The 25,496-nt window shown below is 47.4% G+C and overlaps 1 protein-coding gene across 1 annotated transcript in view; it reads right to left on the bottom strand.

Annotated features, from left to right (window-relative positions):
- Mtl5 (metallothionein-like 5, testis-specific (tesmin)) overlaps positions 1–25,496 on the bottom strand; it is a 33,397-nt gene that overhangs the window by 3,675 nt on the left and 4,226 nt on the right. Inside the window, exons 4-10 of the mRNA XM_013020878.1 lie at positions 25,454–25,494; positions 24,434–24,592; positions 23,125–23,245; positions 22,202–22,278; positions 20,190–20,281; positions 4,943–5,045; positions 1,205–1,342 (exon numbers count right to left, since the gene is read on the bottom strand). Coding sequence (XP_012876332.1) covers positions 1,205–1,342; positions 4,943–5,045; positions 20,190–20,281; positions 22,202–22,278; positions 23,125–23,245; positions 24,434–24,592; positions 25,454–25,494 — 731 coding nt within the window. The remainder of the gene's footprint in view (positions 1–1,204; positions 1,343–4,942; positions 5,046–20,189; positions 20,282–22,201; positions 22,279–23,124; positions 23,246–24,433; positions 24,593–25,453; positions 25,495–25,496) is intronic.

Raw genomic sequence — 25,496 nt, 5'->3', positions numbered from 1 at the left:
TGGCTGGGTCGGGGCTGCCACTGCAGGTGCAGTCGACCCTGTCCTTTCCCTACACTAGGGAAAGGACAAGTGCTCTAGGTCAGCTGCCATCACTGGGCTCAGGGAGCGCTCCTTGAGGGCATGCTGAGCAGCCCTGGGTGCTGGGTGCTGGGTGCTCCTCAGGGCCTCTTCCTAGTCCAGTCAGGGAACACTGCCTTGCTAGTAAGCCATCTCCTGCTGTGAGCTTCAATAACCTGCGGCTCACAGGCTACCTCCATGTGTTTTCTCCGGTCACTCACAAGCCCTTCCTCTGTCTTCACACAGCAGGCTGCGGTGTCACAGCCTGCGTCTCCAGAATGACCAAGACCCTTCTTCAGCACGATTGTGTGAAACATCTTCTTCCTTCAGAGACAGGGTCCTGCCTTGAACTTAACCATCTTCCTGCCTCAGCTGCCAAGTATTATAGAGGATTATAGCACCTACAGAGGCACCTACTGCACGTGGTTCTAGAACAACTTTAGAAAAGCCACAGATCCCTAAAGATGTTTGGCAAAACAGGTAGCTCCTTACTGCTTCCTATAGGGCCTAAGGTCCCCTCGGTTTTTCTTTCTAGAAGAGGGAGATAAAAGAGGAAAGCAAGTGAGTCTACCACCATAAAAGCTCTGGGTTTGGAGGTGTGGCTCAGGTGGTAGAGCACCAGCCAGTGAGCAACAGCATCAGGTTCTAGACCTAAAAAAAAAAATAAAGAAAAAGGGAAAAAAAGTCTCTGTCCAAGAACAGGTGCTGGCTTTGCCGGCTAGTCCTCCACCCTGGCTTCTGAGACAGTGGTGAGACACGCTGGAGTTACCCTGGAAAACGGAGGATGAGGATGCCCTGGCCCACACTGGGAGGGTTCTGTCCCTGCTCAGGATGGAGGGGGCACCGCCACCTCCAGAAGCCACCCGTGGTGGATGGCGCACAGGCCAGCGTGTGCCCGGGCAGCTGCGGACCTCCCCCTGGACACACAGGGCGCTCTGGGAACAGCACAGACTCCAGAGGACTTTCAGCTCATGTTCTCAACACACAGCTCAGCTCCTAGTTGAGAAATTAATTTGAACTAGTGCGAGAAGCCTTTCAGAACGCCTGTAAAGAAGAAAGGGCCTGTGTTTCTTTATAGACGCGGTGACGTTTTTCTTAGGCCCAAGTGTGTGCTTGTGCGCTCACGGCCCTGCGGGCGCTGGCCCACCTCATAGCACTCGCAGTAGTTCTTCAGGCAGCCCGAACGCTTGCAGTTGCAGCCCTTGTTGTGCCTTGGCTTGACATCACCCAACTTGCCTTTCCCAATTTTGGGTTGGAAAGCTTCTGGATTTCTATCAAGGCACGCCTAAGAGAGAAAATGGGAAACACTGTGTGACTGTTATTCATAGATGGGTGCAGTGACCTGTGACTGTAACTCAGCTCATGGAGGAGCCTCACGAGGTCAAAGCTAGCCTGGACTACATAGTGATACCTTGTCTTAAAAAAATTATAAACATAAGCCGGGCACTGGTGGCTCAGGGCTGTAATCCTAGCTTCTCAAGAGGCTGAGATCTGAGGATCTAGATTCCAAGCTAGCCTGGGCAGGAAAGTCTGTGAAACTCTTATTTCCAATTAACCACCTAAAAGCTGGAAATGAAGCTGTGGTGCAAATGGTAGAGCGCTAACCTTGAGCAAAAGAAACTCAGGGACAGTTCCCAGACCCTGAGTTCCAGCCCTAGGACCAGCACACTCACACACATGCACACACACATACACATGCACACATGCACGCACACACGCACAAAGATTGAAAAAGAAAATAAAGCAGTGTTTTATGATTCAGACTCGGCTAAACCAGCTGCTGTTTTATGAGGAGCACAGACGGGGAGAAGGAGCCCCTGGCGCAGCTACAACGCGCATGCTCCCTGTCGCTGCCATCCATTTCCACACAGAGCCTGATGCAGCCACAGTTTCTTCACAAATACCTTTTTCTGAGTTTCAAACTCTTGCATATTTACCATAGAAAATAAAGATGCAGACAATAAGGATGCAGAGCAGATCACTGCTCACATGAGGGAGCTCTCCAAAGACATCTTGTACCATCTTCCTAAGGCCACTGAGACCAGCACCAATGGGCCGTGACTGAATGGGCATGTCCCAGGCCGTGACTGAACACGCCTTGTCCCAGCACCTTTCTCTGTGACTGATATTTCTCATTGAGCTTTGGCAGCAATCTTGGAAGGTAAAAGGTGCTACACTTATCACTCTTACAGATAAGGAAACTGAGTCACCCACAGGCCAGCTAACCCACAGAGAGCAGCACAGCCTAGTGCCCAAGTTAAAATCACAGGACCACACCTCCCTTGTAGTGCATACCACCCATTTCAGGGTGGGTTTGTTTCCCTCGGGTTCCAGGAATGGTTTCTAGGGCCTAGGGCTCCCCACTGAGCTGCCCGAGTCTTGTGAGCATGACATTTCATCCTGGTTTATCCTTGTTGGTCTGTCTTTCCCTTTCCCTTTCCTTCCTTGCTTCCTTCCTTCCTGTCTTTCTTCCTTCCTTCCTTTCTTTCCTTCTTTCTTTCTTTTTCCTTTTCCTTTCTTTCCTTCCTTCCTACTTTCCTTTCTTTTCTTTTTTCTTTTCCTTTCTTCCTTCCTTCCTCCTCTCTCTTTTCTGACATAGGGTGTGAACTTAGGACCTTGCACTTGATAGACTTGTGCTCTGCCACTTGAACCACAACTCCAATTTTTCCCCACAGCGTTTAGGTGGTTAATTGCAAATAAAAGCTTCACAGACTCTCCCTGCCCAGGCTGGCTTCAAATCTTTTTCTTTTTCTTTTTTGCCAGTCATGGGGCCTGAACTCTGGGTCTGGGCACTGTCCCTCAGTTCTTCAGCTCAAGGCTAGCACTCTACCACTGGAGCCACAGTGCCCCTTCCGGCTTTTTCTGTTTATGTGGTGCTGAGGAATCGAACCCAGGGCCTCATGCTTGCAAGGCATACACTCTACCGCTGAGCTACCTTCCCAGCCCCCTGGCTTCAAATCTTGATCCTTAGATCTCAGCGTCCTGAGTAGTTCAGATTATAAGCATGAGCTGCTGACCCCTGGCTCCTGCCTATAACTTCAGGAAAGCAAGTGCTGGGTCATAGTCTAGACAAAGATTTACCTGTTACTAGCTATTTGCCAAACATGTTTCCAAGTAGCCATACCAATTTATAGTCCTATCAGCAATGCATGGAAATTCTAACGTTCAAAATAAAACTTTTGCTCTATATTTTACCTCAAAATAAATTGTGACTCTTCTGAAGTCACTTAGATGCAGCCTAAGTTTCCTCTGTCATATGGGTCTGGCTAAAGCAAAATCAATATCCTGAGTGATTACCCCATAACTCAAGAGAGAAATTACTTTAGGGAAAATAAACAAACGAGCAAAGGCACACCATTGGTCCCATGTGCAGGGGCGGGGCTCGGGCCCTCACTGGAGAGGCCACAGCTCCTGGCTGTCCCCCCTCCCCATGGAGATCTGCCTGTTCCCGCAAAGGAGTACGGGCAGGCTCCAGCGGCTTGAGCCTCCAGCAGGGAGGTCTTGAGCACACGGATAGTCCATTCCTGCCTCCACCTGCGGCTGCTCACATGTGAGGCTGAGTGTGTCGTGTTGAGGTGGGATAAATTGAGGAAAATGAGGCCTGGTAAAGGAACTCAGAAACATGCATTTGGAAACACAGAAGCACTATCTTTGCTTCAAAGAGAGACAACATGATGCATTCCTTCCTGAGAGCTATTTGATGGGGTGTATACCTTCCTGACAGAAATGCTCCCCAAAACACCAAACAACCAAATGGTAAACAAGAGCCAAAAACTTAGAAATAACACCAAGAGTGACTGAGAACAAAGATAAACTCCTATTTTTTCCTCTCTTTAAGTCAGACTCCCCACTTTACCACATAAACACTCCTGACAGCCAAAGAGCTGTGTGTCTCTCCCTTGGAGAGCACTACTCTGTCAGAGTGTGTCCCTGCCTTCCTGCCTGTCCGTCTGCTTACCTGCTTGCTTACGTACTCACTAAAGCTCTGCCAAGTTTTCATACCATTGTGACTTGTCCAGAAATTCTTATTCTGTAATCAAGGTCAAGGACCTTAAGTGAAGTCTCTACTTTTTATTCTTGTTCTTGTTGGTTTTGGTTGTGGGGCTTGAACTCAGGGCCTGGGCACTGTCCTTGAGCCTCTTTGTGATCAAGGTTATTAGTGCTCTACTAGTTGGGCCACAGCACCACTTCTGGTTTGGGAGTGGTTAATTGGACTGAGTCTCTACTTTTAAAGGGAAAAGTTACTAACCTTCACCTGCTTCTGGTGATGGTGTCTTTGTGGAGGATGGTCTCTCTTTCCCGTATTACCACTACCACTCAAGCTACTCAGCCCAAGGCGCCAAACCTCAAACCAAACTAAGCAGACTTGTACGTGTTTCTGAATGAGAATCCTGAAGCTACCCAGTGCTGGCGGGGATAAAGATCTTTCCCTGTTCCTTGAAATGGTACCACATGCCAATAACAGGATCAGAATCAATGAATGTGCTCTTCAACACTTTGGCTTTTCCCAGTAATGAAATGAGGGATCTCTGGAGATCATTTTATGAACATCACTTTTTTTTTTGTCAGTCGTGGGGCTTGAACTCAGGGCCTGGGCTCTGTCCCTGGGCTCTCGCTCAAGGCTAGTGCTCTACCACTTTGAGCCACAGCGCCACTTCTGGTTTTAGGGATTTTTTGTTGTTGTTGTTTGTTTTTTGGGGTTTTTTTTTTTTTTTGGTGGTTAATTGGACATAAAAGAGTCTTATGGATGTTCCTGCCCAGGCTGGCTTTGAACTGTGATCCTCAGAGCTCAGCCTCCTGAGTAGCTAGGATGACAGGCTTGAGCTACCAGCGCTTGCTGGCTTGAACATCTCACACATTTTAAAATGCTTTTAAAATTGATTACCTTAATGGCTTTAAACCGCTCGATTTCATGGCGCAAATTGTTGCAACAATTATTACAATTGCAGTTGTTGCAAAAGTCCCCACTGGCAAAGCAGTCGCAGTACCTGTGAAGAGAACAGCAGTGTGAGCTCCAGGCCTAGCGGCTGGAGGCCAGGGAGGAGGCACACAGGCAGGAAAGGGAGCGCACCATGCCGCCCGCACAGCAACTTCACTCAGGGGCTGCCTTCTGGCTTCTTGTGTATATGAAAAGTAGATCAGTAGGGATACTGTCTTGCTGTGTCTAAGTCAGAAAAAGAGAAACTAGCTAAAGCTGTTGGTGTACAACACAGGATTTTGCAAAACTTAAACCAACATCCTGGAAGATGTCCGCTGCTGCTGTCGTCCACGGCTTCCAGCCCCAGTGTCCTGTCATTTCCCCTGAAGCACATAAGCTAGTGAGTAGGGTTTATCAAAGAATAACTGAAGGGGAAGAGTAGACACACAGGATCCCCGAGCGAGTGGGAGAGGAGGAGGAGAGGCCTGGGTGAGGCATGGGTCATGCAAGGGCTGCTCACCCTTGGAGATCCCTCCTAACAGCCCTGTGACTGCAACGCTGTGAGGAGGTCCACGCACCCTGTGGCTCCTGTCCCACTTCCCCATCAGATGCCCATGCTGCACACAGAGGTAGCCACAAGCTGGGCTTACTTTTCTCAATGTGGGAAAACACCCAACATCAGCTTTGAGATAGGGACTCCTGAGACCCTGCCTACACCTGCACTGCCAGCAGTGCCAGGAAGCCCACCAGCCACTCCTCGGCTTCCGTCTGTGGGGAGGAAGGGAAGAGTGTGAGGAATCGACCTTCTAGCTCTGCCACTGCTCCCCACGTTGTCTGCTACAGGTGATCACCTGGGAAGAAGGAATCTGGCTTTAGCCTGCCAGTGTGGGGGAAACACAGACGGTGAACTGAGTGAACCGATGTCCTCACCACAGTGGATACAGGAAGACCCTGTGCCTGGCACTCGGGGGACAAGATGTCTGCAGAACCCTCGGTGGGGGTCTCGGGCACAATTCATAGTGTTCCATAATATTGGTTAAACGCGTGTCAAGGCAGCAGGAGAACCGCGATCAGGAGAGGCCAGCAGAGAGGCCAGCAGAGAGGCCAGCAGAGAGGCCTGCAGAGAGGCCAGTAGAGAGGCCAGCAGAGAGGCCTGCAGAGAGGCCAGCAGAGAGGCCAGCAGAGAGGCCTGCAGAGAGGCCAGTAGAGAGGCCTGCAGAGAGGCCTGCAGAGAGGCCAGCAGAGAGGCCAGCAGAGAGGCCTGCAGAGAGGCCAGTAGAGAGGCCTGCAGAGAGGCCAGCAGAGAGGCCAGCAGAGAGGCCAGTAGAGAGGCCAGTAGAGAGGCCTGCAGAGAGGCCCGTAGCGAGGCCTGCAGAGAGGCCTGCAGAGAGGCCAGCAGAGAGGCCTGCAGAGAGGCCAGCAGAGAGGCCAGTAGAGAGGCCAGCAGAGAGGCCAGTAGAGAGGCCAGCAGAGAGGCGAGCCTGTGGCCTAGGTAGTCCTGGCACCTAGCTCCCCGGAGACTCAGAGCTTGCCTACACACAAGCTGTTTAGACAGGAGAAAGGGGACAAAGTTTGGGGTATGAAAGGTAAGTTAGGCCAGAGTACCCCCATCTAAATGAGGATGCCTGAAGGGGGCCACCTGCTGGGGGACTGGAAACAGGCAAGGGAAGAATGGAGCGGCTGAGAGTGCTCAGGTGGTAGAGCACCAGCCAATGAGCGAAAGCATTAGATACTGAGTTTGAGTCCCAGTTTCAGAAACTTAAAAAAAATAAAGCAAGGCAAGAATAGAAACAGTTGATCTTTGGGGCACCACACAGGTCTTTCGTGGGCTGCCAGGATGGAAAGAAGGGAGGAGATAGTGACAGGAAGTGTAACGGTGGGAAGTGGGCATGGGACTGGGTGCTGTAGTGCGCGAAGGGCAGAGGAGAAGCCCTGCATCAGCAGGAAGAGCCACCAGGCAGCTTTGGGCACTGTTGGGGCGGTGAGGGGGTACACCTGAAGGGCTCAGAGGAGCCAGGGTTACCGCCTGTGCAGCAGGCCCCGAGTCCACAGCCCTCTCTGTACCTGGCACTGGTGATTCCTACCACCCCGTGGCAAAGCTTAGCAAGCATCTCTGGGTACAATGATGGAAGAGTGGGGTGCTGCAATATGAAAAAGGCAGGAGGCGAGGCCCTAGGTTTCTTTTCCTATTCAGCTTCTGAAATTCCGGCAAGAGGTAGGTGAAACCAGCCCAAGAGAAAATACCTAGAGAGGTTGACACTGGGTTCCCTAGCATGGCTGCATCCCTTCACCCTGAAGCCACTGTGAGCCTCAACAAGTCACCCTGAATTGCCCAGTCAGCCCACGCTTCACCCTTCACATGAGCAGAGTCACCCCCCAAAGGCCAGCAGACAAGCAAGGGACTTCCCAGTGTGACGGACTGGCTACAGAAGCACTGGCTGTTGAGGGGATGGGAGGGAAGAAAGCTAGGAGGGAGACACGCCTGTGGCCTGAGGAGATCAAACCAGGGCTGAATTCCTCAGTAAGAACGAGACACTTAGGAAACACAGCCTCTAAAGAAGATATTCTAGAAAATAACTGATCACAGAGATGAACATTTTTTTTAAGATTTACATAAACTAGAATCAATAAAACATAAAAATTGATAGACGGCAGCAGCAGGTCGGACCAGAAGCCCCACCATATAAAAAACAAAGACTTCCAGAAATAGAGAGCTCTAGGAAAGAAGGGGAAAGGTAATGTAAGCTCATACCTAGCACTGAACACAGTAGTGAACTCAACCTAGATGTAGCATCTTTATATTTGGGTGCCAGGGGGAGGTTCAGGCCCATTGCTTAGGGTTATTGAGGCAAACATTAAAAGAACTGAAGGTTTTGAAGAAGAGGAAATGAAGAAACATTGTCAGAGAAATACTTTTGGTCATAACAATTGTACAATAAATGGGTTTTTAAAACTGTATATGTGATCTAGATACACCTAGGTAAACTAAGAGAGAGAGAATAAAATTCCACAGACTTTAGTGGCTTGGCTTCAAACCACGATCCTCAAATCTTAAGAGTTCTGAGTCCTCAGATTACAGGTGAGCCACTGGTGCCCAGCTTTAATGTGTTTTTGATCTATGATAGTTTCAACTCGTGCCAGGTTTCCTGGGACACAACCCATGGCAAGTTGGGGAGCGTCATGTAAACAGTGAGCAGGACCGCTGCCTTTCTGGTCTGAGGTCCAGCTACCCTACTCCCTCTCTCTGTCAGAGGGAAGGTTTTGCACCTGCTGTCTCCCTGCCTGGAACCTTCTGGGCAGCTGTCTTGGCAAAGCCCTTCACTGCCACACTTTCTCAACACACCTGCCAAGTACTTGGACGCAGTTGTGTGACTGGCTCACTGGTGCTCTCCCTGTGCCTACAATCATGGCTGTTCCAAAGAATTTGTGCCATGAACAGATCTGCGGGTAAAAAACTGCTAGCACACGCTTCCCTCGTGTCACCAGCCCTGCCTGAGGAGGCCCCCTCCTGTCTGACCCACGCCTAGGGAAGGAAGCAAGCCCCTGGACTGACCTCACCTCCGTTCCCCTGCTTCACCATCAGTGCAGATTTCTAAAATCACTTGTGAGGCAAAAAGAAGCCAAGAGAAAAGCAAGGTGGACCATGTGCTCCAGGCAGCAGTGCAAGTTGTGCCCCTGCTGTGGAAGACAATGCGGTTCTTCAAAATGTTCTGCCTGGAATGATCCTGAGGCCCAGCAATCACGCCTGGGTGTACCCCAAACAACTGAAGGCAGGTTAGGCAGACACGTACCCCAATGTTCACAGCAGCACTGGAGACAACCCGTGTCCACCAACAGAACATATTGTAAAATGTAGTGTGAACAATGGAAAAATGAGTGAAGCACTGATGCGTGGCGCCACACGATGGTAGCTTGGAGACAGAAGCCACAAAAGAGCAGACATAGGTGATCCCACTCATGTGCAGTTGCTAGAAGAGACAATTCAGAGACAGACAGTAGAACAGAGGCACCCAGGAGCCAGGGAAAGGGACTGGGCTGATGGAAACACCTGGAAGTGGATGGCGGTGGGAGTTGTCAACATGGAGCGTGTCTTTATTTGTTTATTTTGAGGCAGGGTCTCACTGTACAGCCAAGGCTGTCCTTGAGCGCGCAGCCCTCTCACCTCAGCCCTGAGCGTCTAGGATGACAGGTGTGAGCCACCAGACAGCTGCGCATGTCTTAGTAACACTTAATCACACACTTACAAAGGGTTCCAACAATCGATTTTATGTAATAACTTATTTTACCACAATTTTTAAAAGTAGGGAGCAGAGAAGAATAAATGGAAGGCTGCCATTTACATGAAAAAACTTAAATGGTTAAAATTTAAAACTTGAAAAATAAGATGGCACAAAACAAGTCCAGCTATACCAATAATTATGTGAAAATGCCAACAGGTGAAAGAAAACCATTAAAATGGATTATTTGCTTTTTAAAATCCAGCTATATTTAATGTACAGGAGACACACCTGTAACCAACACATAAAAAGGGCATCTGAGTGGCAGTGGTCAGTGTTGGCGGAAAAAACATTCATGTTAGACAAAGAGTCTAAGGCAGAAGCATAGGGGTACAAGGTATAATGATGAACACTGACGGGAGGATCATCAAAAAGACATTAACAAACACCTGTGTCCCCTCCATTTGACAGACTCAAAATAAACACCCCAAACTGGTATTGGAAATGGAATATAAGAAACAAACAAGCTTACAACTTTAAGTAAAAGATCTTAACACTTATCAAAAATAGAAAGAACACATATATTTAACAATCATTTACTATATTTAAACAATAAAATTAACAGATGAGCTAAGGGATAGATAACTGTACCCCAATGAATAGAGAGTATATATTTTAATTAACAAATATTTCCAAAATAGATTATAGAGGAAATCTTCATTAACTTCAAAGAACTGTAACATACAAGATAACACTATCTGACTAGTATAATTTAATTTAAAAATTAACAATAAGTATGTAGTTTTAAAGTACATTAAGGGGTGACATTGTCCAAAAAAGAAATGTGCTCATTACTTCACTTATAAAATGTTAACCCCTCTATACAAAACCTTGATAACAATAAAATTATACTTAAAATACATAAATAATACACATAAATGCATATATACACATTTGAATATGTTGAAGTGTATATCTAAGTAATTCATAAGGTAAAAAGAGCATTATAGCAAAGATTACAAAATTATTTTGAGTGAATGACAATGAACGCCCTTTATTCACTCTTGTAGGATTTAGCAAAGCTGTACATAGGAGTAATTCGTAGCTTTAAATACATGTTAAAAATAACAAAAAGATTGAAAATAAGAGGGTAACACAAAATTCTGGCAAAACATGAATGTGAAATAATAAAGACAGAAGGGAGAGAATAGTTAAGAGGGAAAAATTAATGTACTTCATGTAATTGGGAACAAATGCAAACAAGAGAAACAATAAAACCAAAAACTGGGGCTCTGAGAAGATGTACAAAATAGATATGTCATGTGGCTGGTCCAAAAAAAGCATGAGTAATCAATAACAGAATAAAATGAGAAAATTAAAAGGGCTACAACTACAGAGGCAGAGGTAGTTTTATTTTGCATTTGTTTTGTGCTGGTCCTGATAAGAACTCAGGGCTGGGCGCTGTCCTTGAGCTTTTTTGCTCAAGGCTAGTGCTCTACTACTTGAACCACAGCTCCACTTTTGGCTTTTTTTTTTTTTTGGTGCTTAATTGAAGATAAGAGTCTTGTAGACTTCCCTGCCCTAGCTGGCTTCTCAGATCTCAGCCTCCGGAGTAGCTAGGATTACAGGTGTGAGCCACCAGGGCCCAGCCAGAGAAGTTTTTGAATAAAAGGCTACATAATCCATTTGAAAATGTAAAGAATTCAATACTTTTCAAGAAAAATATAAAAACTCAAGAAGAAATACAAAGTTTAAAGAAAACAGAAAATGAACAGGTAATCCATCTTTCCCACTCTAATCCCAAGATACCTTAGAGTTGTGCAGGCAAGGTTTTATCAACAAGCAAGCAAGCCCCACCTTAAGAATACTTTGAGAGCTATATAAAAAGGGAGAAGTCTGTGTATGACGGGTAGGTAATGAGGGGTAGGTAATGTACTTTATTAAGCAGTACAGCACCAACAACATAAACAAACAAAGAAATATCTTGTGTAGGGGCTGGGAAGGTGGCTCAGGTGGTAGAGCGCTTGCCTTGCATGCATGAGGCCCTGGGTTCCATTCCTCAGCACCACATAAGCAGAAAGAAAAAAGCTGGAAGTGGTGCTGTGGCTCAAGTGGTAGAGTGCTAGCCTTGAGCTGAAGAGCTGAGGGACAGCGCCCAGGCCCAGAGTTCAGGCCCACGACTGGACCAAAAAAAAAAAAATCTTGTGTAAAAACACCTTGACTAGGTGTGGTGCCGACAATATAGGACGCAGCATGCTCTAAAAGCCCCACAGGTGCATTCACCAGCCTGCAGCACTGAGGACGCACAGCCAGACCAGTGCACGTCAGCTACAGCTGCTGACAATGAGCTATCCATTCACAAAATTTTGCTCTGCAGTTGTGTTGATTCATTAACAAAAACAAACTTGTAACATCTTTAGAAGAACTCTAATGGCGCATATCTCTAACCTGGGGATTGTCAGGATTTTGGCTTTTCTGGATTTGAACTCAGGGCTGTAACAGTATGTCCAGTATCAGATTTCTTGATTTTTTGGGACAACAATAAAGGAGCAGTAAACAAGAGCCAGTCCACCTTCATGAGGCTTAGTCTGGCATAGGTGCCCATCTGTGAGGATAGGTTGCTAACTAGGTAAAACCTACTCAGGCAGGCTGGAGACCTGACCCCCAGCCAAGCCCCTGCTTCCTTCTCCTTCCCATGTAGTACTGCTCCCCTTTGTAGGTAGCCCAGCTGTCTAGGCAAGTTGGGAACAGCAGCAGGGCTGGCCAGCTCGGCGTGGGCTCTAATCGTCCGCCTGTGCTCATGAGCGCATGCAGGCGTTCCTCTGCCATCAGCACCACACAGTCTACGCGCTCCTGAACAAGGCATTTGCCTTGTCTCCTCATCCGTCTGCTGGCACTGCTGCCCAGAGACCACATCCACAGCCATCCCTCGTGGTTGAATGTGGCATCTCCGCGCAGCTCTGAATGAGCTCTGCCTGAATGCAGATGCCCCTTCATGACCACTGTTCGAGGGTGGGCAGACTGGCAATTCTGCAGTACTTTAGCAGGGCTCTTGCTGTGTGTCCAGAGCGATAATACTGTTCAAGGAAATGCCTGATGCCCTGTGTGCCCTGTGTGCCCTGTGTGCCCTGTGCTGGGCTCCCTGCCACAGGCACGTTCCATCCTACAGCGGAGCCCCATGAGGACACATGTTCTTCATATTTTCTTTTCCTTCCTTCTTTCCTTCCTTCCTCCCTCCCTTCCTTCCATCTTCCTTCCTTCCCTCCCTTCCTCCTGTCTTCCCTCTCTTCCTCCCTCCCTTCCTCCCTCCCTTCCTTCCTTCTTTCTCTTTTCCTTTCTTCTGTCACTTCTAGGGCTCCTAGGACTTGAACTCAGGACCTGGGTGCTGCCCTTGAGGTTTTTTTTTTTTTTTGGTTGGTCATGGGTCTTAAACTTTGGGCCTGGGCGCTGTCCCTCAGCTATTCAGCACAAGGCTAGTGCCCTACCACTTGAGCCACAGCTCCGCTTCTGGCTTTTTTCTGTTTATGTGGTGCTGAGGAATGGACCCCAGGGCCTCATGCATACGAGGCAAGCACTCTGTCACTCAGCCACCTTCCCAGCCTGCCCTTGAAGTTTTTTTATTTGTTTGGTTTTTCTCAAAGCTAGCACTCTACCACTGAATCACAGCTTCACTTGTGGCTTTTTGGTGGTTAATTGGAGAAAAGTCTCACGGACTTTCCTGCCCAGGCTGGCTTCAAACAGCCATCCTCAGATCTCAGCCTCCTGAGTAGCTAGGATTACAGATGTGAGCCATCAGTGCCTGCCAATTCTTAATTCATTGACCATTCTGACAAATCATCTAATATAACAGTTGTCAAAATATTCAAATAGTTAAATAAAATAGTTATTTAACATACCACTGGATGTGAGTGCACACCTGTAATCCTAGCGGGCGAGGCAGGAGGGGTTACATACTGAGACCTTGTCTCAATCAATCAAGCAAGCAATATTTTAAACATTTTAGATATATCTTTGAGCTGGCTTGGATTCCGTCCCTCGCGCTTGCCAGGCAGGCGCTCTACCACTTGTGCCACTCTTCCAACCCCTTTTGCTTTCTAAACAGTCTTGTGGGTTTTTAAATCCCAGGTCGCCCTGAATCATGAGCCTCTGATTCGTACCACCCACGTAAGGTGAGATCTCACGTGCATCCTTTTTTGTTGAAACAGGGTTTTGCTAAATTTTCCACTGGGCTGGCCTCAAACCTTGACCCTTCCTCTACTGCCTCCCAACTAGCAGGGATTATAGGCATGAGACACAGGGCCTTGCAAGCCCTGAACAGTTTTCTTCGTTTGTGTGTGTGTGTGTATGTGTTTATAAATAAGGAAACTTCTTGGAGAATAAAAAATAAAAACAGAAGCAGAGATTCTGAAGGCAAGCTAAACTGAAGGCTACAGCTTCATGAGGGCGTCTACTGGTCCCAACAGTCAGAGACTTCAGTTTTACCAAAGGAAAGGCAAATAGACACCAGTACATCACAGACTGTTCCATATAACCCAAAGGCTGGGGGCACACTCAGAGCGGGGCGTCTGCTCCCCGAATCTGTATATGGGTATGTTGTGTGCATGTGTGCGTGCGTGTATGTGTGCATATGTGCATGTGTGTGTGCATGCATGCGTGTGTGTGTGTGTGTGTGTGTGTGTGTAGGGGCTCAATGCCCTGCTGACAAATAGCAAAGACAAGCGTCCCTGGGTGTTGGCTGGGGGAGGGAGGACTCACTTGATATTTACAGTCGTACTGTGCTGCCGAAAAGAAAAAAATCTTAGCCAAAATTTTACAATGTCCAAGTTAGCACCAGGTAAAAGCAAACTCTCTCTCCCTCTCTCTCTCTCTCTCTCTCTCTCTCTCACACACACACACACACACACACAAGAACAATCAGTAAAACCCAATAAATAGCAGATGGAGAGAAGCAGGGACTTGAAATATGAGGATTGTAAGCTATAAGGTACAAATTATCTAGTATCGTAAATATGTAACCAAACAAATAAGCAAGCAACAGAAGACTATAAAAATACCATTCTGACTTGACTTTGAATTCCACAGGGTTCTGGTGTCAATAGTTAATCTAGTTAGTCAGAGACAAAAGACCACAGGAAAGCAGCAATATGGAAGACTGCTTAATAACTGAAATCTTAGGGTTAAAAAAAAAAGTTCAGAAAGGATCTAGGCATGGTGATATACACTGTGATGCCAGCACATGGAAACTGAGGCAGGAGCCTTGTGAGTTCTAAGCCAGCCTGGGCTACACACGGAGACCTTGTCTCAAAAAAGCCAAGATAATAAAACACAGACAAACAGTAGAACAACAGCTCCCAACCAGACCTAGCCAACATGCCAGCAAAAACTGGAATGGAAGATACTTTAAAAGCCGAGTCTGGATCATCTGGTCCATGTATGTAACCACCTCCTACTTCCTGAAGTCCTAGGAGAGGAAGAGCACCCTTCCTCCCAGGAGAGAGTCTCTCTTGCCCTATGAAATTATTGTGCAAAGCCTTAGAATTTAACATCACATTGCCGCCTCTCTGATCTTTCATGAAAATACATTTTACAGTGGACACATTTAAAAGCTAATTATGAAACAAATCACTGTTTCAGATACATTCAAATTAAGAAAAGCCTAGTTACAGTTTGTACCAGTGCTACCTACCAGTCCCCCAACCTGGCCAGCAGCGGAGCAGCTCTGTCCACACGAGACCTGCCCTGCCGCTTTGCCTCTGCTCTCCCACCTCCTCTCTCCTCACCCACAGCTGCACTTCTACCGTTTCCTGATCAGCTGCCTCCTGGAGCTTCCAGTGTCCCCAGAGGCACGTGGCGAGGCACGTGGCGAGGCACGTGGCTCACATTCACAGGTTAACCCAGTGGCAACTCAATAGTTTCAGTCAACCTCAGATTTCAGCATTAGTTTTTAAACAATCAATGTTTGTCTTTTCAGTTTTGTTTTGTGGACAAGTTTCAGACTTCCTTCTGGGTTTTACCCGTGGGCACCCACATCACTGTCCCATCAATGGAGCTCTCAGCGACCGCGGTGGAGCTCTGCAATGGAGAAATTGTGTGGAGACTATGGTTAGGGTTGTCAGACATTGCACTAGGACACGCTCTCCCCTTCCAACATGGAGCTAAAGCTAAGCAGGCATCAGGGTAAGAAAGCAGCAGCCCTGGCAAGAGCTGAGTGCAGAGCAGGCAACACATTACAGATTCTGACAGGTTGAAAGGAGCTGACGTTCACAGTGTGGCTCCGATTTTGGCCATACTGTCTTCTTCCACCCAAGATTCTGAAGGACAGCCTTCCCTGCCACCCCCTGAACTGAACCTCCTGGGAAGAAGCTGGCACCCTAGGGGCAGACCTTTCTGATAAAATTTCAATAGAGAATAAACCAATTCTCAGGCTTTTTAGAAAGTAGGGTGTGGAAATGTTACAGTTAATGCTCAACAAGATCCAATTAGCACTTGCCAGAGTAGACTGATGGTGTTGTAAACCACAACCAAGAAAATGACATCTACCTCCTCCCCCCACCATCCCCCAAGAGTACAAGCAGTGCCATTCTTGGTTTGAACTGGCTAAGGGATTGGAAACAGGTTCAAGCTAGTGTGACTCCTCCCTACTCAGATTTAAACGGGTGATCTGCGTTAGGGAACTGCAGCACGCACCCGGCTAGCCATTCCAATTCGTCTACACTGCACTCTACTTACTGACTTCTAAACACCTTATTCATATTTAATAATGAAGGATTTGTGATTACTTACAATTTCAGACACTGGGATTTGGTACAGTTACATGGCTTTCTAGACTTTGTGTCCCATGAACTAAGAGTTACTCTATAAAGATTAAAAAAGAAAATGTATTCAGATGGTTACCCTTTAATAAGAAGATTAGCTAAAAACTGGTGTTTTTGAACAAACACTAAGAATCTCACACCAGCCAATTATAGGTATTATCTACAGGTGTCTAATTACGAAAATGGCATGCCATTATGTGCCTGCTGACCTGGGCAGGGGGAGGGGGTGTTACTATCACTTTCACACTCCTAGAATGCTCCCTGGAGTTTCTCCCCTATTTAAATCCTTGTTCTGTATGCCTCCCATAAACAGCCTCCCCCCACCAAATCAGAACACTGGGAAGTATGCCTCAGAGAACAGCAGATAAGCCTAGGTCACTGCGGTTTATCAGTGGTAAAGCTGCTGCACTGTAGCTTACCAACAGTATCAAAGTGTGTGAGTGTTTGAGTAGTCTTGGTAACCGCTCTCATTTTAGGAAGGGATTTCTATAACTGCCCCCTAACTGCAATGTGGGTGGGTAGACCAGCCTGGCGGTGGTCTTCAGGGATGAGGGGAAACAATGCCTCCTCTGGTGTCTCTGGATACTGCTAACTACAGCCATGGCAGCTTCCCAAGCACTCTGCAGAAGTACTGCTCGCTTGGTAACAGAAACAGCGATGCTCTGGGGGCGGGGAGGAGTTGTGATGAAAAGGAGGTCACAGGAAGAGAAGCCCAGGTGGTGCTGGGCAAAGCGCCCCTAAGAGTATGCCGCAGGCTTCACCTATGCAGGGCCTGGCCACCTCCGGACATGGACTCCTTAGGTCTGAGGATTCTACAAGAACTAGACCAGCACCTGGCACATGAATGCATGCTGTTTGCTGTGCGGTTGTAATTCCTGCAAAGCCTCTGCCTGTCTTCCATCCTTGGGCCCCTACAGTCCACGCTTGTCTCCATGAAGCCTACCACTCTCCTCCTCATGGCTCCGCCCCACCATGGACTCCACCTGTGCAAGCCTTTCATCTACCATCCCTGTCTTAGTCTGTGCCTGTTTAATCTGTCTCTGTCTCTTTCACATGGCGTGCATGCGCCTGCACACACATATCCACCCAGACATAAACAGTGAGGTATTGATACATGAGCAGACTTGTTAGTGGTTACTTCTGGGGATAATTCCCATTTTCAAGATTATGTCTGTAAATAGACGTATCCCTCTAAATTGGTTTTATGTCCTCATGGGTGCTGGAGGCAGCGGGCCTGCATTTGCACATGTGAGGCAGACCTGGGCCTGTTCCAGAGAGGCTCTAAAACTGCCCTCAGCCCTCTCAGACCTGTCCTAAGCTGGGCTTCCGATGCAAAGGAAGCAAAGCCCTTCTTTGAGAATCCAGGTCTAGCTATGGGGAGGCTCTGCGCCTGCTGACAGGGAGGACCCTGGGAGCATCTGCAGGGGCAGGAGAACCAGGATTCTTTGACTAAGAGACAACTTGTGGCCAGGATGTGATAAATGCTTCAGAGGATAGCAGAAATAATATCTTCTACACTCAGAGCATCTATCTTGAAAGAGGCTCTTAATAATGGGGGCATGAGACATATACGATTGAAAAGTAGGAGAACATAAGCCGGGCGCTGGTGGCTCACGCCTGTAATCCTAGCTACTCAGGAGGCTGAGATCTGAGGATCGAGGGTTCAAAGCCAGCCCGGGCAGGAAAGACCGTGAGACTCCTATCTCCAATAAACAACCAGAAAACTGGAAGTGGCGCTGCTCAAGTGGTAGAGCGCTTGCCTTGAGCTGAAGAGCTGAGGGACAGCGCCCAGGCCCAGAGTTCAAGCCCCACGACCGACAAAAAAAAAGAAAAGTAGGAGAACATAACGTAGGATATGATCCACTGTCAAACTGGTTTCTGAGAACTATAACTTAAATGATGTTCAGAGACAGGAAGTTGAACACAATGAAAGTGGTTAAAGAGAACTGCTGTGGAAAGAGGTGGACTTCGATGCTAATGTCTACAGTTGTGGGCCTGGTTGCTGGTAGTTACAAGGACGTGTGAACAGAGATGTAACATGGAGAAGGAACAGAGAACACGAAGCTCGGGCAGGGGACCTGTGGACTGCAGTGGAAATTAGGTGGCAAAAACTTGCATGCTCTAAAGAACTTGATTATCCTGTAAGTGTTAAGCTAAAAATTAAAGAGTAGAAGGATTAATCAAGACCTTGAAAACCCTGCCTCAGAGCAGCATTATAAATAAATTATACTAAGGCAAGATATAAGCTCATCTTTAAAGAAAAAACAATCCAGAGACTTGGGCTCGTCTTCTTTATTATGATATTCAGTACGTTACCCAAAGTAATAGTATCAACCACACATCATGATTCATGCTCATTATCTGACTGATAATCAGAGCAATAGGAAATGAATTTTTATTCCAAGAGGTTTTAGTAAAATGATGATACATGGTTAATAACTTAGCCAGTGGCCACACAACTCTGAGAATGAGTGGGTCAACCCATACGGTTCACCATAAGGCCCAACCAAGCTGCTGCTGTGTTATCTAATAGCTTAGATATGCTGGAACCATTCCTAATTGATAGTTTCCTTTCTGGTAGATGTAGTTTGACCCTGTTATCTTGTAGAAGTCTGACACGGGCTAAAGAAGCATTATGAAAAGGAGGTCATTTGCTAAGCACTCCTGATTAGAAACTCCTAGGAATGAAACAAAGCCACTCAACATTCTCTGGCTGCCTCTTCTTACGGGTCACATCCTGGCAGTGGTTCCAGTATGCTATCAGTATTAGGGATGTTGAGATTCAGTAGTGGGATGGTGACTCAAGTATTTGGTCCCAGCAAAATTATACAAACACAAAACTATGTTGTTCCTGACACATTTTGTAAAAGGCCCAGAACTACTTAAAAATAAAAATATGTGAAAAGTAGTCGGGGATAAAAGAAACAATATGCTGCCAAGGAAAGAGTTCCTTTGTGGAAATGCACATTAACTGCGATATGGCTAAGCTTCAGCGGGCACAGCGTGAGAGCACTAAGTTCCCTTGAATGTTCTAGACACGATGAAGCACGTGGCGGTACGGCACAGATGACCACATGGCCCAGATTACAAGGACGTCACAAGGAGCATCGCGCCGTCCTGACACCTCAGACCACTCTGCAGCCAGACACACAGCACCAACAGCGGGGTGCTTAGGACGCCATCGGTTTAGGACACCCTTGTCTCACCCAGAAACGCTAACAAGCACAATGAGATGACATCTATGATGACCTCATAGCAACTAGAGTGTCCCAGTCGTGACGCTAAAGTGAAGCAAATATGGCTCTGCATTCTCATCCCAGCTCATTCATTCAAAGTCCTCAGACACAGCACTGTGCCAGCTGAAAGAACCAGGTCCCAGCGATACCAGAGGCCATAGTGTGGACTCAACTCCTGTCTGACTCCAGAGCCCTAGAGCCCCAGAGTCCTGTGGATGACTGTTGGCTCACTTGTTCCAGCCCCTGATGCACCTAGCCTCACACCGAACATGGCCAGGACAGGGTACTAGGGGCCCTCAGGTCACATTTCACAAGAGCTTGTCTGGTCTCTCTCTTCACACCAGCATCGACTGTGGCCCAACTCATCTCTACAGGCCAACACTGTACATGAACATGAACATGAACACAGCAGTGCTCCAACCAGTGTGGTTAGTTTAATTAGTTACATAAAGTTATAAATACAACTCTGAAATGGCAAGGCAAGGTCCTGGCTGAGTGCAGCCCATGTTCACCTGGAGGTTACGAGAACAGACTTAGCAGCGACCCTGCCACAGAGCGGGTGCTGACTCTCAGCACAGAAGGGATTGGGTAGAAGCAGCTCTGGAGACTCCACATTAAGCAGCTGGTGCTGCATAACTTGCATTGATGACCACAAAAAATGGAACAGACCAGCACTGCTGGAATCCACATGAAACCAAGACACAGCTAGAAGTGGCCACCAGCCCTGAACCACCGGCCCAGGACAGCAGGTACAGATTGGCCTTTCAGCTGCCAACATACAGGCAGGTCGCTTGCCAGCAACACTGCTCAGGGGAAATTAACCTTTCTGGATCAAGGAAGATTTACAGGTGAGGTTAATTCTACAGTACAGAAAGAAATCCCAAGTACACAAAAGCAACTTAGCCTCTTTAAAAAAAAGTCACAATTGATTGCATTTAATCCTTACCCAGCCAAAGTTATTTTGGGTGGTCCTGGCAGGGTTGGTCCTGAGGGGAAAGCAGGCCCACTGACTCCTGAAGGAAGGGCGCCATTATCGAGCTGTACAAAGCCAAAGGCAAACATGTTTTCTATTAGCATGCTTCAAGGGCCAGCCAATCCCAATGTAGAGTTAAAATGATTCTTTTTCATCTAGAGGTTTATGCCATAATCCTTTATAACCAGCTCCGTTCTTGATGGCACTACAAATGCACTAACGTGTGAGCACACAACCCTAGATGGTCTCACAGACCTTTCTGGCTACAGGCCTCAGGAACTGCAGTCACCTTGTCCTCCTCCATTCCAGGCCCTCAGCCCATGTGCCATACAATTTGTCAACTGCACTAAAATGTAACCTCTGCAGGTCAAGGGCATTCTGTTTTGTTTGGGGGTCACTTGGCTTACTGATACCTCAGACAGGCCTGCCCTGTGGCAGAGTGTGGGAATGCCCTATGTGCCAAGGACTTGCACCAAGTGTAGCTTACAGAGGTAGGAAAGACCCACCTAAAGAGGTAGGAAGTGCGGAAACTGCGCTTCCACACAGCCTGCATTCTTTTTTTTTTTTTTTTTGTCCGGTCGTGGGGCCTGAGCTCTGGGCCTGGGCGCTGTCCCTCAGCTCTTCAGCTCAAGGCTAGCGCTCTACCACTTGAGCTACAGCGCCACTTCCAGTTTTCTGGCGGTTTATTGAAGATTAGAGTTTCATGGACTTTCCTGCCCTTGCTGGCTTTGAACCGCGATCCTCAGATCTCATCCTCCTGAGATCTCAGCCACCAGTGCCCGGCACAGCCTGCATTCTTATGGGCAGATGCAGACAAATCAACCAAAAAACATAAGGTACCAACAGTGCATGCTAAACTTGAGGCAGGTACCATGACAGTAACTGGCTGTCACACTTTCTTAGAGAGGTGACACGGCATATTCATCTTCTAGTGGAACATACTCTAGGCCTACAATGATGTAATGATAAAAGCAAACTTTAAAAACACATGTCCAGCCAGGCACTGGTGGTTCATGCCTGCAATCCTAGCTATTCAGGAGGCTGAGATCTGAGGATTGCAGTTCAAAGCCAGTCTGGGCAGAAAAATCACTGTGAGACTCTTATTTCCAATTAGCCACTCAAAAACTCAGAAGTGTCACTGTGGCTCTAAGTGGTAGAGCACTAACCTTGAGCACAGAGGCTCAGGGACAGTGCCCAGGCCCTGAGTTCAAGCCCCATGACCAATAAAAACAAACAATCAAACAGATGCTCAGGTTAGGCACTGGTGTCTCCCACCTGTAATCCTAGCTATTCAGGAGGCTGAGATCTGAGGACCATATCAAAGACATCCTAGGCAGGAAATTCCAAGAGTCTCTTATCTCTAAGCACCAGAAAACTGGAAGTGGAGCTGTGGCTCAAATGGTAGAGTGCCAGCCTTGAGTGAAAAAGCTAAGGGACAGTGAGTTCAAACCTCAGTACTGGTGTGTGCACACAAAAATGCATGTGCAAAACACTGGGGAGGTGACTGTAGCTCAAGCACAAGCACAAGGCCAGCAGTGGGCAGGCAGAGACCTGGAGACCAAAGGAAAGGTAACACGGACCATATGTGGTCGAGATGCGCAGCTACCATGACGAGTCCAGCACAGGGATGAACGAGCCCAGTGCAGGATGCATTTTTTACTGTTGAATTTTTTTTTTTTGGTCAGTCTTGGAGGCTGAACTCTGGGCCTGGGCGCTGTCCCTCAGCTCTTCAGCTCAAGGCGAGCGCTCTACCACTTGAGCCACAGCACCACTTCCGGCTTTTTTTTCTGCTTTTGTGGTGCTGAGGAATCGAACCCAGGGCCTCATGCATGCGAGACAAGCGCTCTACCACTGAGCCACCTTCCCAGCCCCTACTGCTGACTTTTAGCTAGAGGATGATTAAGAATGTTCTTGAGTTATTCCAACTGCAACAATTGAAATTTCAAGAAACACTAATATAGTTTTATATTTAAACAATGACTCACTTGTTGTGTAATGAGATTTAATTTTGCTGGTAGTGGCAAAAATCTTCCTACCAAAGCAGTCATTGGCTTAGGGACATCTGTAAGGAAGACAGTTAAAGTTATTGATAGCAGATATTCCTTCTCTTCCATACACATGTGAAAGAAAGTATAGCAGCTTACTATAGATTTATCATGTACAGAGTTATTCAAGCATTATAGTTCTATTTTTTTTTTATTTCTAAAACCTCTCAGGTCAGTGTGTTTTTATGTTGTTCTTTCAGCACAAAGCTATTTGACCTGAGCTTCCACAGGAGTCTGCTATGCTAAAAAATACTATTAGTACCTATATTTCCAAATTGTGTACTAAGGTGCCCTTTGAAGGCCACAAAAATTCACCAAGACCCTAGTGGGTCCTGGGCATTATATATATTTTTTTGGGGGGTCCAGTGGTGGGGCCTGAACTCTGGGCCTGGGTGCTGTCCCTCAGCTCTTCAGCTCAAGGCTAGCACTCTACCACTTGAGCCACAGCACCACTTCCGGCTTTTTTCTTTTTGATTATGTGGTGCTGGGGAATCGAACCCAGGGCCTCAGGCATGCAAGGCAAGCGCTCTACCACTGAGCCACCTTCCCAGCCTGCATTTTATATTTTTAAAGAAAGCCCAGTGACAGCTGTTGGACACTATGTGAACTACTTTCAACTCATGTGCCTGCTTTTCTTGGAATAGATTCTAAGTTGTGGGGATTTACTTACTAAACTACTTGGACCAAACTATGGGCTCTGTGAAGTCCTGAGATACTAACAGTGCTGTAGACCTCATGCTCCTGAGTCCAGGAGGAAAGAAAGGTGTTCTCCTCTCTTTTACTTTCATTCTAAGCAAAAGCCAAACATATTCACTCACCAATTAACACATGATAAATGGTAACTTTCATTCATTATTCCATACCTGACTGTAGATAATTATTTTGATCTTGATACTGAGGAACCAGATGAAGTGCTTTCAGCTCTCTGGTGCCAGCGTTGTCAATACACAGCATTTGGGTGCCCCCTTTCAGCTGACAAATCACCTAAAATGAAATCAACAATCAGGTTTCATCAGTCAAGAAATGTGAACTTACATAAATGAATGCCTGAGAAACAAGTTCTAATGCAGGACTTACGTCTGACGGTAAGAAAGAAAACTACAGCTTTGTTCTTGATTTCTTCTTCTGTAATAACATTAACTGCTCCCTAAAAATCCTCCAACAGTGTTTCCTTCCACAGGCTAATAGAAGTTCCTTCTCCTGTCTTCCTCCACAGTGATCTGACTACTGAGACTTAGTTCAAGGACCAGCTGGCATTCAAGAGCTTCTCTGTCCTGTCCTTCACTCCTCTGCTCACATTAACAGACAACCCAAATTTAGGAGGGAGAGCTCATTTCAAGAACTTCCTGAGCATCACCTCTGCCTTAGAGCCAGCATCTCATTCTCTAAATGAAGAAGTGTGGGAGGGTTAGATAATGATGGCTCCAACTTGTAATCTTAGCTATTCAGGATGCTGAGAACTGAGGATTGCAGTTCAAAACCAGCCTGGGCAGGGAAGTCTTGAGCCTCTTATCTTTTAAGTAACCAGCAAAAGCCAGAAGTGGAGCTATGGCTGAAGTGGTAGAGTGCCAGTCTTGAGCCAAAAGCTCAAGGACAGTGCCCAGACCCAAGACTGAAACAAAGCAAAGAAAGGGAGTGAGAGGAAAGGTGCTCACTGGCCGTGTGGACTTCTAACACTTTGCTACAGAGTATGGAGGGGATTCCCTGACAGTTCAGGCCTAGACCTCACTGCAGTGACTCTGGTGCTCTGCACACACCACTTAGAACGAAGAAGACAAACGCAGGCAAGGTCACATTTCTGTTGCTTTGGCTCATGAAATGGGGATAAAAGTTAATGCCTGCCCTAGGGTTGCTAGGAGGGTGAAATGACGTACATAGTTGTGAACATATATACCCTCAGAGGTACCTATATGTTAGCTACTGGTAAAAGAACTCCAGAGGCATGAAGGGAGAATGGGGCTTCTGTCCAGAAGCCAGCAAACCACACAATGTAGACTAATATGACTTGTGGTTACTCTCCTTAAGTTCAGTAGAGCTCTAAACCTCTCCCAACTTGCTACGGCTGAATGGAAATAGAACCTTAGGGGTGAAAAGCACCAGATAACAACCCAAGTGTGACCCAACAAGGAAGTCAATGAGAGGCAGCAAGTGGCTACTGGCAGGCTTGGTTACCATCGGGCTGGAATCCTTCTTGCGAGAGCAGCTGGAGGTGTCCTCTGCTTCCTGGGATGAAGGGAACTTGCAGCAGGATTCCTGAGCCAGAGGGTTCTGAAAAGCTGCCTCCTCTGGGTTGTTACTTGCAACAGTGCCACCAGCTTCCTTTATTTCAACCTGAAAGGCACAAAGCAGTGATTGTTTCAGAGGATACCTAGACATTGTCTTTTGCAGCTGCATAGCCCAGAAAATTCAAATTTGAGTGTTGTGTCCAAATTTTAAAAAAGTGGAGCTATGGCTCAAGTGGTAGAGTGCCAACCTTGAGTGAAAACTCTCAGGGATAGTGACCAGGCTCTGAGTTCAAGTCCTCTGCCCTGGGATGAGGTTGGAGGAGGCCGCACCTTTGTCCAACTTTCCCAGTACACTAAAGAGTAGTGATCGGGATTTTAGCAGATGAAAAAGTCCCAATCTCTCAGCTTTTCTGGTTTTCAAGCCCCAAGCCTCTAAGCACCAACTCAAAAATTTCCCACAAAGTCTTATGCCAAAAGCTTATGGAAACACTTGAATGGATGAAGAATCTAAATCCCCATTCTTCTGGGGATCCTTTAGGAGGACCAATTTACATTTTTCTTTTTGCTTTCCTTTCAGTGGGGCTAACTGGAAAGCAGAAAGTGCTTGGTGGCTACCCAAGGCGACCATCTATCCAGCTGACCACTCTCCCATAAGCGCCTGTCACCAGCAGCCAGGACCCCAATACCGCCACACCAGGGCAGGGGCAAATCCCAGGACTCACTCGGAGCCCCACCAGGGCGGGGCAGGGCAGGGTGCTTGCCTGGCATGCCTGAGGCCCGGGTCCCCCCCCTCCTCCCTGCCCCCCAGCGTGGGATGGAAGGCACCAGAATCCAAACCTGACACACATCTGACCTCCGGCAGGGCCAGCTCTGCGCCTGAGCCCCGTGGCTCGCAGGGGGCAGGGGGGGACGAGGCCGCCCTGCCGTCTAGGGGTCCCCGCACCCCTGTGTGGGAGGCGGCTCTTACCGGGATCACGCGCACGCCGGCGGCCAGCGGCAGCAGCGCGGGG

This window comes from Dipodomys ordii, unplaced genomic scaffold (assembly GCF_000151885.1).
Source record: "Dipodomys ordii isolate 6190 unplaced genomic scaffold, Dord_2.0 Scaffold54, whole genome shotgun sequence".
NCBI classification, from domain to species: domain Eukaryota; kingdom Metazoa; phylum Chordata; class Mammalia; order Rodentia; family Heteromyidae; genus Dipodomys; species Dipodomys ordii.
Note: the sequence above shows the minus strand (reverse complement) of the source record. Positions and strands in the feature narration are given on the sequence as shown.